The sequence below is a fragment of the Zootoca vivipara genome, chromosome 13 (assembly GCF_965207765.1).
Source record: "Zootoca vivipara chromosome 13, rZooViv2.hap1.1, whole genome shotgun sequence".
In the NCBI taxonomy this organism is placed as follows: Eukaryota; Metazoa; Chordata; class Lepidosauria; order Squamata; family Lacertidae; genus Zootoca; species Zootoca vivipara.
The window spans coordinates 13,507,443-13,521,261 of NC_142596.1; the positions used below are offsets into that span (position 1 = coordinate 13,507,443).

The 13,819-nt window shown below is 45.0% G+C and overlaps 1 protein-coding gene across 1 annotated transcript in view; it reads right to left on the reverse strand.

Moving 5' to 3' along the window:
- The window catches only part of FBN1 (fibrillin 1), a 213,098-nt gene that overhangs the window by 181,100 nt on the left and 18,179 nt on the right, over window positions 1-13,819 (reverse strand). Inside the window, exons 3-4 of the mRNA XM_035132327.3 lie at window positions 3,870-3,952; window positions 1,746-1,844 (exon numbers count right to left, since the gene is read on the reverse strand). Coding sequence (XP_034988218.3) covers window positions 1,746-1,844; window positions 3,870-3,952 — 182 coding nt within the window. The remainder of the gene's footprint in view (window positions 1-1,745; window positions 1,845-3,869; window positions 3,953-13,819) is intronic.

A 13,819-nucleotide genomic window follows, 5' to 3' on the forward strand; every position in this document is an offset into this window, starting at 1 on the left:
AATCTTTGGAGAGGTCTGTGATTGAATAACAAAGTAAAAGAAATGCTTCATTCTGCTGGAAGCATTCATACATGAGGCTGTTCTGACAATTACAAGAATGGAGCAAATGATATTTCAGAGGGCTTGCACTTACAAGTTTCAGTCTAGTCACTCTTGAGAGGAAAGCATTATCATGAACCCCCAAGGAGATGTTCTGGATAGACTGATCAGATCAAGAAGCTGAGTGGGAGGAGTTTGGGGGGCTGGAATCAGATGATCCCTAAGCGGGCCCTATTGGGCTGGTCCTCATCTGATCTCCAGGAAGTATCAGAGTTGTCTGGGGAGGCAGGAGCCCAGGGGGCAGGTCAGTCATTGCATCAATGTCTTAGTCATGCATAACATCTGTTGCGCCTTCACCCAGGTGATATGCAATAACAATGTAAGGCAGTAACATTGGAAGGGTGAGCTCAGTGCAATGTGGGAATAAAAAAGGCTAGGCAGGAGGAAAGTATATGAACACTCCTCTCCAAGAGCTCACACGTTTGCACGGTCCCAGCAAGCAACAGTTTGGCCTACAGCGCTGTGCAAACCATGCCAGTATTGCAGTTCATTACATCTTGAGAAATTTTTGGAATCGTGGTTTTATTCAAGGACACAGTGAGCTCTAATCTCAGCTTTTGTTGGAGAACTATCAAAACTAGTTGCCAGATTAAAAAAGAAAAGAAAATGCTGCTAGTACCCCCAAAACAATTAAAGGGCTTTAAAGGGTTTCCTGGTTTTCATTTTTGCTGGTGGACATCTCACAACGGGTAGGAGCATTGCATAGGCCCATCTAATATGCCTTGCAAATGAATAAATGAATAGAACAAGTAGCCTACACAATGTCTGAAACAAAAGAGGCTACCTTATAGTGAGTCAGATCATTGTTCCATCTTACTCAGGTTTCCCTTCACTGACTGGCAGTGGCTCTCTGGAATTTCAGGAAAAGGTATCTCCTAGCTCTACCTAGAGATCCCAGCGTTTGAATTTGAATCATTCTGCATGCAAAGCAGGTGCTCTACCACTGAGCTATGGCCCTTCCCTTTCAAACTGTCAATCACTGCTAGTTTGAGGTCTGGTAATAGACACAACTCATGTTGCCTATAACTGGGGATTAGCTGTGTCCTGAATGATTCTGCTATTATTTTACTTGGTACAAATGTTGACCCTGATTTTTACTCCCTAATCTCATGCTATTTTATGAACCCACTAAAAATAGCATAGGCCAATTCCAAAAGAGCATTGCCACTGATGAAGGAAGGAAGGAAGGAAGGAAGGAAGGAAGGAAGGAAGGAAGGAAGGAGGAAGGGCAATTAATAACAAATATCTAAATGCCAGGTCATTTAACTCCCACAAAAAGCCATCCTTGTCTGCCTTTCCTGGTGGTTTCCCACAAGGGCATTCACAGAAAAAGCAAGAAGGAAATATCTAGCACCTCTTGTTTGTCTCAATAACTTAGACTTCTGTTGTAAGCACGACCAATTTTTCAAAAAGCATACAGCGCCTGGCGAGCCAAATGCAATTGCCAATACTTGTATAGTATTTGTTACTTTTTTAAAAAAATGCCATAAGGAATGTCTGCAATAGCTAAAGATTCCTTTAGTTGTGGTAAATGATTAATACTGAGTCAGTGTTTAGTTGTCTGAACTACCAAGTTACTTTCAAGTTAAAACACACCACACTGCCAATTCAAGTGCATGAGAATAATCTAGCCCTAGAAAACATACCTGACTTTGAGCCACAGGACGGGGCAATCTGGCCACTTGGACATGTGCACATGTTCGGTCTTGAGCAAAATCCATCTCCACAGGAATGTCTACAGATTGCTGTAAGGGAAGAGAGAGAAAACCCAAAAGGGGTATAAGCAGAAAAACAGATTTTAAGCAGGTTAGTATGCACTCTGATGGTTTTTAGGCACTAATGCTGAATGGTTTACAGCCACTTATTTGTCCTGGGGTGACTGAGGCTCCACACTACACCTTCAAAGTGCATACAAAGCACAGCTTTCCCCTCAGAGAATTCTGGCCACTGTAGTTTTTAAAGTATTGGTGGGAACTGTAACTTTGCTAGGGATAAACTACAGAGCCCAGAATTCTATGGGAAGGGCAGAGAAATGTGCCTTAATGGCATAGTGTGTATGCAGCTTGACATAATGTATGGTCAATCCCCACATTACATTTCACTTATATGCAGTTCTATATGCTTGAGTAAAAAGGAAGGAGTGTTGTGCAGTGTAGAAACGGTCACGGTGGGGTTGTTTTTGTTCCCGACCTGAATGCAGCTAAACTAACTCTTACATCCATTTTGAAAAGTTTTGCCATTTCCCCTTACCCCCATGTTTACAAGTGTCATCATGTACAAAAGCATGGTCTGAAAACTATAAGCAGGATAATTAACCCCTAGGAAGTTTGTCTAGAGGAACTTCAACTGTGTTTTATAAGAATGCCCTATGGAACAGTTGAACATGCCTTTTGGTTGTGCAATGGACAACTATATACTGTCGTGGTTGCTGGCTGATCACTTCTTTATTACCTGGTTCGGCTGATTGGCTTTCACTGAGAAAAACATGGTCAGGTGTGTGCTTTTAATGAAATTCAAATACTTCTCATTCTACTGAGGTGTTATTACAAGCCGGAGGATCTGTGGTATTAATGGTGAAGAAGACACTTCTGCAGAGGTGCTTGCCAGAGGATCAGTCAGGGGTGGGTGAACATGGCTAACCCCTTTGAGTGTTTGGGTTGCCCTTTTCTGAACCTTTTCCAGCTCCTCAACATCCTCCTTGAGGTACTGCACCCAAGGGCGACACTGATAAAGCTAAAACAAAATAAAAAAATTCCTTCCAGTAGCACCTTGGAGACCAACTAAGTTTGTCATTGGTATGAGCTTTCATGTGCATGCACACTTCTAAGTTGCATTTGCAGTGGATTACCAGAGGGGAGAGCGCAAGGGATAAATGCCACTGTTGGGGAAGGCTGCTGCATTACGTTTAACACTTTCAGTGTGAGAGCCCTTGCATGAAGGATAGAAGTGTCGGGAATGGCGTTGCATGTTTGCCCACTCTTGACTGACCCATCAGTGAGCACTTCCTTACCCATGCTCCTATCTAATCATTAATGCCAGAGATTGTGTGGGCTGCAATAACACAGCAGAAGTTTAACACTGAGAAACAGCTCTGAGAAATGTTTCTTGTAAAGCAGGGCAAATGGCTGAGTGTTGCATGTTTTTGTTGGATCGCAAACCTTCTTGGCCTCGTACTTACGCTCCTATGTGTGCAGCTGCAATTGCTGAGGCTGATTGACGCACCTTCCACATGACAACCAGCAGGAAACAGACTAGACTGCAGACCAGGGGTGGGGAGCCTAAGACCTGAGGGCCAAATACAACCTCTATCTTACCCTCAGGACTCTCTCCAGGCCTGCTTTCACGTGGTTAGAATGTACCCTACTTTACAAAGGTAAGAATCACATATAAATTGTTGTAACCCAACCTTGCACCTTAGGCTGGAGGGTAGGTGTTGTTTGTTAACAACAACAACAATGGTCTGTTACCTTGCCAACTTTTGCCTTTGGCCTCACCCGACACTAGCATGTGCCCCTCTGAGGTTCCTCATAAAGGAATGTGGCCCTCAGGGTGAAAAAGGCTCCCCACCCCGTCATAGAATGGAGAGGGGGAGAATGAAAGCATATGGGAATGACACTGAAATGACAGGAGGAATTTAGCTATGCTTGGGGCAAAACAATAGCAAGCATTTATTATAAAAAACGAGGAAAAAACAAGCAAGTACAAAGCGACAACAATCCCCTCCTTTTAAGTGTTTATATATATGAAATAAAGAGCAAATAATGACTTACGGACTATGCACTGGTTTCCACCTGGTAATGTTTTCCATCCAGGACAGCAGTAGGCATTGTAACGTGATCCACATACGTTGGGTCTACAAGATGGATACATATGAGATTAGCTACGACAAGCTAATCATTGTCATTGCTACGACAAGCATTAAACATCTCTGCTAACAAATGGCAGGCTTAGAGGAAGGGCGAATGTGTTAATAAGGCTACAGGTGCACCTCAAATGCTATCATATAATGTTCGTGGTGATGTTTCACATGTTTTCATATCTGCCTGTCGGCTTACCTGCCCTTCTCCTCCTGAATCACTTTGATGGAGGAGAGGAGGAGAGGCACCACTGAAGAGAGAGAAAAACTGAGAGGGAAGGGAAGCAGTTTTTCACCAGGGACAAAACTCCTCCTCCTGTTGTTGTTACGCGTGCATCCACCTCCACAGAAGCCACAGAGGGAATATCAGCTGACCCCCCCCCCCAAAAAAAATCATATTAAATGTGCAGACCATTTTAATGGGTCCACCCACAATCATTAGCTTAGATGTCTTTTTTTTAAAAAAAGGACAAATTATCATTATTAATTCCATTTATGAATCGCTTCCTATGAAGCATTGCAAAGCAATTTCACAACACAATAAAAACATCCATAAAAATTGCATACATAAAATCCATTCAGATACAATGCAGACCTTGGCTGAGATAAAAAAAAAAAATCTCCACTCAAAAGGCTTGTTGAAAGAGAAAAGGTCTTCGACAGGCATGGAAAGAAAATAGAGGTGGTGGTGCCTGTCTCAGATGTAATGAGAGGGAGCTCCCATGGGTAGGTGCCACCACACTAAAGGCCCTGTTCCTACACTGAGCAGAACGGACCTCCTGGTAAGATGTTTTCTTCAAGATGCCCTCTCCTATGGAACATGGGGATCAGTTGGGTATTTTGTATGGGACTTTGAATACTAGTGCCATCACCTTGAACTTAGTACAGTAGCTAATTGGCAGCCAGTGCAATTCTTTCAGAGATGGTGTAATATGATAGCAATATTCTGCCCCTAGGAGCAGCTGAACTGTCACTTTTTGCACCAACTGCAGTTTCTGCATCAGCCTGAAGAAAACACAGAGGACAGTGATCAAACTATCCTGGTCCAGAAATTGCCATATTGGCTCCCAGTATGTTTCCAAGCACAATTCAAAGTGTTGGTGCTGACCTTTAAAGCCCTAAACGACCTCAGCTCTGTATACCTGAGGGAGCGTTTCCACCCCCATCGTTCAGCCTGGACACTGAGGTCCAGCTCCAAGGGCCTTCTGGCGGTTCCCTCCCTGCAAGAAGTGAGGTTACAGGGAACCTGGCAGAGGGCCTTCTCAGTAGTGGCACCCACCCTGTGACATCAGATGTCAAGGAACTATATAACCTTTAGAAGACATCTGAAGGCAGCCCTGTATAGGGAAGTATTTAATGTTTTATTATGTTTTTATATATGCTAGAAGGCACCCAGGGTGGCTGGGGTACAAATATTATTATTATTTGGGCCTCTACCTAACAGAGACAGTTCCAAGACCACCCCCATACTATGAACCTGTTCCTTCAGGGGGAGGATGATGCCATCCAAAGCAGGCAATTGACCCAATTATCAGGATTTGGGAACTGCTCACCCAGAGTACTTCCATCGTGCCAGAATTTGGCCCTCACCCAGCCAACAGGCACCAGTCCAGGGCTTCCAAGGCCTCTCCCAATTCAGATGTTACTGATAAATTATGAAACTTCATCCCAAATCTCCTGCTCCCGGGGGCTTAATGTAGATTAAACAGCATTGGGGCCAGGACAGTATTCTGCAACACCCCACACAGCACAACTTCCAGGAGGCCACAAGATAAATACCCAAAACTAGTCTCTGAAACTGACTCTGGGGACAGGACCGAAACTACTGGAAGACGCTGCCCCTGGACAGTACAAAAGAACTCCATGGGATCGCTACTTGAACATTCAGTGGAGGCGGAGAAGTGGACCTTCTTCAAGGAGAACAGTTTTATCAACAGCTGTTAGCAATTACAACTAAATGGAACTTCCATGCGCAGAACTAGTACACCTCTGAATAAATCGTGGAAGCTAATGGGGCGGCCGGCCGGCTGCCTCCACAAGTCTCATTTGGCAAGTTTACCAAAGTCACCTGGCTATCCAGTTTTGGGAACAGAGGGCTAACCTAGATGGATCTTTGTTCTGAACCAGCCTGTCAAGAGTGTGATAGCCGAGATCTGTAGCTCAGTTGTATAGCACCTGCCTTGCAAGCAGAAGGTGCAATCCCCAACGGCATCTCCAGCTAGGGTTAGGAGAGATTCCTGGAGAGCCAAGGCCATTCAGTGTAGATAATATTGAACTAGATGGACCAGTTGGCCTGACTCAGTATAATGCAGCCTGTACCTAGCAAGAGTCACTCTTAGATTCTGGTGGCAGCAGGCTGAATGAGTGAATGAAGAGCATATTTCCATTCGGTCCATCTGTGCCCACCTTTCCTGCATCTCCTACATCCACCCTGATCACAGTTCAGAAGATCAGGGTGCTAGCCATAACACAGTCCATTGTGTTTCAGCCACTATCCCTCAGAGCTACAGAGCTTTCTAAAGTTACCCCTCTTATCAGCGCCAAACACTGCTCCAATACTTCATGCCAATAAGGTAAGGAAAGGTTTTGTTCCCTTGTTCCCTGAGGAAACAAGATTTTATGAATACAGATAACAGCATGTGATGCTGGCTGCCGTGGAAGGAATGCAATTTGCAATGAACACATGGTGCTGGTTTTACATATAGGGGGCCCACTGAACTTAGTGGGCAAGACAGACTTGAGCCCATTAATTTTAATGCGTTCAGAAGTTCTGTTGGTACAGAATGCTGCGTCGCTCTCACACCATCTTGTCCTGGGTGCCAGTTTGTTTCCAGGCCCAGTTAGGGCGCTTCTTCTGAATTCAGTGCAAAACACCACCCACCAAAGCCTTAAGAAGTGGTGGACTTTGGGCTTCAGAATTTCAGTGGTGCCCTGTGCAATGCCAAAAATTGATGGCCTTCCATTGTTCGTCATTGTTGTGGTGCCCTCTCAGCTCGGCGCCCAGAGCAGGTGAACCTGTCAAGCTCCCCTAAATCCTCCTCTGCCTTAAGGACCAGCTCCCAGAATCCTGCCCATCCCGGCAATCATTTGGAGAGGCCGTCTCTGCAGTAGCACTCAGACTGCGGAAATCCATGCCCCATGAGATTCATCCTGCCCTGTCTTTTTTGGCCTTTCACTGCCAAGTCAAGACAGTTTTTGTTTTATTACAAGGCAAGAATTTGCCTTGCCTTCTCCCAGCTTATTGTTTTGTTCCGCTGTAGTTCACCTTCATGAATGCATTATCATCAAATTATTCTTTGATAAGTGCTCTGTTAAAAGTGGAAATGTGATAAATCGCTGAGCTGTCTGAGCCTGTGATTAGGGCCAGTTCATCCCCCCACTCAAAAGTTTTACAGCAGTGTTTCCCAAACTTGGGTCTCCAGTTGTTTTCAGACTACAATTCCCATCATCCCTGACCACTGGTCTTGCTAACTAGGGATGATGGGAGTTGTAGACCAAAAACAGCTGGAGACCCAAGTTTGGGAAACATTGGTTTCTAACAACTGCATTTCTAACAAAATGCAGTTGAAGCTGCATTTTTTTTTCTCCAGAAGGAAAGGGGAGGGAAATGCACTGGTCCAATAGCTTTGGCAAGCCTCATTTTCCCATGGTTTGTGGTGGTTCTGCTCAGGAGGGGGGCAACTTCCCAGCAGCCTTTTACTCTGTGGCCAGTCCTAAAACTTTGTCCATTATCATAATAATTAGGATATGAGGACTGCTCCTCTCTACCCCCAGTTGCTGGACCACTTATATGCCAGCAATGCGCTGTTTAACCCTACAGAACCCCCCAGAGCTACAGTGGTCCAAATATGTTGTGATTTATGTGTTTTCGGCAGGGTGGGGAGGATGACTAGCAAGCCCAAATGCCACTCTATGGTGCCAGCTAAAATAACATATGGATAGCTCTGCTTGATCAGACCAAAGGCCCATCTAGTTGAGGATTCTGTTCTCACCAGAGGCCTATGGAAAGCCTGCATGGAGTACATGAGCCTCAGCAACTGTTTATTCAGAGGCATTGCCTTCTTTCTCTGTCTCTGAAGTGTTTGGGGTTACTCCCTCTGCTTTCTCCCTCCGCTGTTAGCCAACGCTTCCAGTTCTTCTCTGCACAAATTCCATTCAGAAAAACCAGGGAGCTGCAGAGGGCACAACTGTTGCAGAATCCACAACAAGGGAAGAACAATGCCCAGCTGTCAACTCAGATAAACTTGCCCCTGAAAGGCGACGACAGGAAGGCCCTGCAAATGAACGCTGCCATGTCAAAACGCAACTACCCCATCGTTAGGGTTTGATGATCACTACAACAGACTAGAGGGAAGAAAGGGCCTCGTGGGCCATGGCGCTGCTTGAAGACAGCACGGAGGAGCCAAATATCTCATTATCATTCTATTTCATCAAGAGATAACAAGCCAGGAAAACGCATCCCTTGTTACTTTGCATCACCCTCTAGAAACCAGTCTGGTAGCAACTTCCAGGCATCAACGTGCCTGCCAGAGAATCTCTCGCCTCCCAGGGAGGGAACCCCTCTGGACTACAGAGGATTCTGGACATGTTCTAGTACACAAACACTCACTCTCTCCGTCCACGTAGGACATTATTGAGAGTCACCTCACATGTAGTGATAATGTGCGGAAAAACACACATAATACTCCCCAGTTCGTCTTATTGTAGGGGGAAGGAACTGTGGTGGGCAGGTTTATCTTGGAGTCCTCCAGAAGAGGAATGGGAGAAGCCCTAGGGAGGGCCCCAGGGGGATGAAAGAGGTAAAAACAGGACCCCAATTAAGGGTCTGAGACTGGGGGCAGGGGGCAGCAGTCTAGAGCATGGGTAGGCAAACTAAGGCCTGGGAGCCGGAGCCGGCCCAATTGCCTTCTAAATCCAGCCTGCCAATGGTCCAGGAATCAGCGTGGGTTTTTTCATGAGTAGAAAGTGTCCTTTTTTAAAAAAATGCATCTCTGGGTTATTTGTGAGGCCTGCCTGGTGTTTTTACATGAGTAGAATGTGTGCTTTTATTTAAAATGCATCTCTGGGTTATTTGTGGGGCATACGAATTCGTTCATTCCCCCCCCAAAAAAATAGGCCGCCCCCCCCACAAGGGACAGTGGATCGGCCCCCTGCTGAAAAAGTTTCCTGAACCCTGGTCTAGAGGATGGAGAGCTAACCAAGCAGGTTAACAGAGGATTGTTCCACCCCTGTGACACAGGACACCTGTAGCCAAATGCCTCCTACTGCAGAGTCACCTCAGGTGCCTCCTGTCAGTGAGGAGCCTCCCCCTTCTGTAGAGGCCACTAAGAGTAAACTGGATGCTGAGCTGGTTCCAACGCCACCTCCATCGCCAAGGACATGGAGGCACCAGCAATGGTGTGAAGAAATCTTGCAGGCCCAACTCATTCAAAGGAGTGCCTGTTTACTTGCCCAGTCCTATGACCCTGGCCACTTGCTGCGCTAAGAGTTGTGCCCACCCTGGTCTTCAAAAGGAAAGTGCAAGGGACATATCACTTGTTGGATCAATGCTTACTCTTAGCCATGGACCTATAACTCTTATACACCTGCTGCAGTATTGTAACCTGTTTCTTGCCTATGTACCGGTCTGATTTGTGCATTAAAGCCTTTAGCGGAAACAGAGCAGGAAGTTACGAATTCTTTGTCCATCCATGAGGGCCAGGACACAGGGAAGCCTATCTAGATTGAGGGTGAATCCTGACAAGACAGAAGTACTGTTTGTGGGGGACAGGAGGCAGGCAGGTGTGGAGGATTCCCTGGTCCTGAATGGGGTAATTGTGCAGCCTGGGAGTCATTTTGGAGGTGCAGGTCAATTCTATGTCCAGGGAAGCTGTATATCAGCTCCATCTGGTACGCAGGCTAAGCCCTACCTGCCTGCGGACTGTCTCGCCAGAGTGGTGCATGCTCTAGTTATCTCTCGCTTGGACTACTGCAATGCGCTCTATGTGGGGCTACCTTTGAAGGTGACCGAGAAACTACAACTAATCCAGAATGCGGCAGCTAGACTGGTGACTGGGAGCAGCCGCCGAGAACACATAACACCGGTCTTGAAAGACCTACATTCGCTCCCGTACATTTCTGAGCACAATTCAAAGTGTTGGTGCTGACCTTTAAAGCCCTAAACGGCCTCGGTCCAGTATACCTGAAGGAGTGTCTCCAACCCCATCGTTCTGCCCAGACACTGAGGTCCAGCGCTGAGGGCCTTCTGGCGGTTCCCTCGTTGTGAGAAGCCAAGTTACAGGGAACCAGGCAGAGGGCCTTCTTGGTAGTGGCACCCACCCTGTGGAACGCTCTCCCATCAGATGTCAAAGAGGAAAGACAACTAACAGACTTTTGGAAGGCGTCTGAAGGCAACCCTGTTTAGGAAAGCTTTTAATGTTTAATAGATTATTATATTTTAATATTCTGTTGTAAGCTGCCCAAAGTGGCTGGGGAAACCCAGCCAGATGGGCGGGGTATAAATAATAAATTATTATTATATTATTATATAGTATGATAATGTATATTATTACAAAAGACTAGGGATGGAAGGATCTGTCTACAGTGGTACCTCAGGTTATGAACTTAATTTGTTCCAGAGGTCCGTTCTTAACCTGACACCATTTTTAAACTGAGGCGCGCTTTCGCTAATGGGGCCTCCCGCTGCCACCGTCGCACGATTTCCATTCTCATCCTGGGGCAAAGTTCTCAATCTGAGGTACTACTTCCAGGTTAGTGGAGTTTGTAACCCGAAGCGTTTGTAACCCGAGGTATCACTGTACTGTGGATCTCTCCCTTTTTCATTTCTCCAATCTCCACATTTCTGCAGAAATCTGAGAAATGTTTTCCTCACTCTACACAAAAAAATCCTCACAAACACTTACCAGCATTCCCCCCTTTTAAAAACCATATTTGTGCAGTTTGGTATCAAGTTCACATTTTTGCAAGCAATTTCCCCCCAGTATAATGCATTTGCTGTGTTGTATTCACCAATGTATTAATTTTTACACCCCCTAATATATGCATTTTTGTTAACACTGGTTGGTGAACTGCATTGCAAAATTTGGGTAAGTGCAAATTTCAAATGATGGCTGTGTTTTGGGTCTCACATTGTTACGGACAGCGCAAATTTGGTAAGATTCCCCTTTAATAAATGGGAACTGAATTGAATGTGTTTCCCTATCCCCAACAAAACACCCACTGCTAGGATTTCAGGGAACCCCAGAACACAGTTTGAAAGCTACAGCCTGGTTCAGCCATGCTTATCTGCAATACACAAAAACAAAAGGCAGCCCAAGAGATTAGAATAGCCATAAAAAGCCTCCTTGCGGCACAGGAAGTGCTGAATTAGACTGTCCCACAACTGCCCCTGCAATGACCCTTCCCAACCAAGCAGAAACCAAATTCTGGGCAAGAGACACTGTGCCCATCTATCAGCTCCCTAAGGAGCAACAACGCTGATCACCAGCAGGGCTACAAACACTGCCCGAGGCTAAAAGCATTCCATCAGAAGTTCTGGCACTTGCTGGCTAAGGCTGGCAAAAGTGTGGGAGTTGAATAAATTAAGGCTGGGAGGCTAGACAGAGTGGGAAGAGCAAGTCTGAGAACTCAGGAGAGGGAGGGAGGGAGAATTAACTGATAGATGAGGAAAGGATACAGTGAAAGTGGTTTGTCATATAGAGTATGCAAGGAGGAGGTGGCTGTAGGGGGATCTAAAAGGGTATACATACACTCACACAAATGTGCATTTGGAATATTTAAGAGGAAATTGCTGCTTACTGGGAACTCTAAGATTATGAAACAACACATCCCCCCTCCCCACTCTGCCAGCAACATCTAGCCAGCTTCCACTCTTCAAATAATCACAATTTTGAAACTACTCAAACATCTAACCGCTGTTAGTTGCAGCTACTCGGTTGCCTTATTTAAACCAGGCAAATGGCCATGAATTTATTTTCCAAGAACTAAAGAAAAAGGAAGAGCTCACCCTTTGTCTTGGATCTGTCTTGGAAGACCTCTCCAGTTACCTGCTCAATGCAGGCACACACAGGAGCATATAACCCACCTCATATTGAGTCAGACCATTGGTTCCATCTTGCTCTTAGGATCATAGGTTTGAGTCCCACATTGGGCAAAAGAGTCCAGCATTGCAGGGGGCTGGACTAGACAGCCCTCGTGGTCCCTTCCAGCTCTACAGTTCTATGAAAACTCAAAGCTACAAAATTCAAAAATAGTGGGTCATACCACCTCTCCTGCCATGACAGCCAGTCCAAAGTGGGTTTTGCATGTTTAATGCATGAGGTTTCCATATTCGCACAAAGTTAGAGTTAAGGCAGATCAACAGGATGCAATAGCTTCAGACAGCAGCTCCCAAAGGAGACAAATTCCCTGCTTCCATAGAATCGTTGGAAGCTGCCATATGGATGGGCTCTTTGTTTGCCTAGCACTGACTGGCAATGGTTCTCCACTGCTTCTGACAGGAGATGCTTGGATTGAACCTGAGACTTTCATAGAATCATAGAGTTGGAAGGGTTCCCAAGGGTCATCTAGTCCAACCCCCTGCAATGCAGGAATCTCAGCTAAAGCATCCATGACATGGCAAAGCAGATTAATTACCACTGAGCTATAACCCTTACATCTCTGTGTCATTAAACAGAGAGAGCAGGAACAGGTGACTTTTCATTTCAGGTTTAAAAAGTAAGTGTAGCACTGTCCCTGTATTATAGGAACATAGTAAGCTGCCTTATACTGGGTCAGATCATTGGTCCATCTTGCTCTATATTGACTACTCTGAATGGCAGCAACTCTCCAGGGTTTCAGGCAGGAGGCTCTCCCAGCCCTACCTGGAGATAACAGGGACTGAACTTAGGACTTTCTGCATGCAAAGCAGATTTTCTACCACTGAGCAACGTCCCTTCCCATTGTCACAGTCAGCACTGCAACAATGTCCTTGTGGAATACAGAGCTCTGATGTAGACACAGGCGTTTCTGATAAAGCACAATTTTTCCCACTCTCTGGAAAGTCAAGAAAAGTTCCATATGCACTTTTATTGCATTGGTGGTGTTGACCCCAAAACTATAGCAAAAGGCAAAACCGTTTCAACACACACAAGTTTTTCTGGGCCAAGATGTTAGACCTGGCATGTACACAGTGATGAACTTTTCTTGCTTACATTTAAGTAAAAGCAAACTGTACATTTAATCAAAACAAATTGTCTCCTTTTAATCTTGTTTCTGCAAATTACAACTGTAAAACCAGCTTTTTTATATAATTGCGGTAATTGCACTTGATTATGGGATGAAATTTGGCTCTCACATCATTATGACATAGAATAATGATATTCTGGAGGGTTTGAAAACCACTTTTTATAGACAACGTTACATAAGATAAAAACAACTTATATGATTCTCTGGACAAGCAAACTAAACCAAGTGCCCACCCAGAGTTAAACAAATGTTTATCTTATAAAGGAGGTGGTGATTGCTTCTACGACTCCTAAACCTTGTCCTTTGAAAACACACACACACACACACCAAAGTGTGTATTTCCCATGTGAAATTGTTTTTCTTATGGTTTATCACTTCCCTTTCTCTGTTACTCCTTTGCCTATGCAAATTTGGCTTGAAATTTCTGTAATATGCTTCATTCCAACTTTTGTAATTTTATTGTGCTTGTTGTAATATAGGAGAGGCGGAACAAAACAGACTGTGATTAGTTAGTTGGTTATAGTTAAACATTACAGAAAATTCATTTTAACATATTCGCCCAGTACACACTTACAGCTTAACTACAGAATTATGATTAGCAGTAACTGTAGTTTGTTGCCTTTATTCTGTTAAGATCGC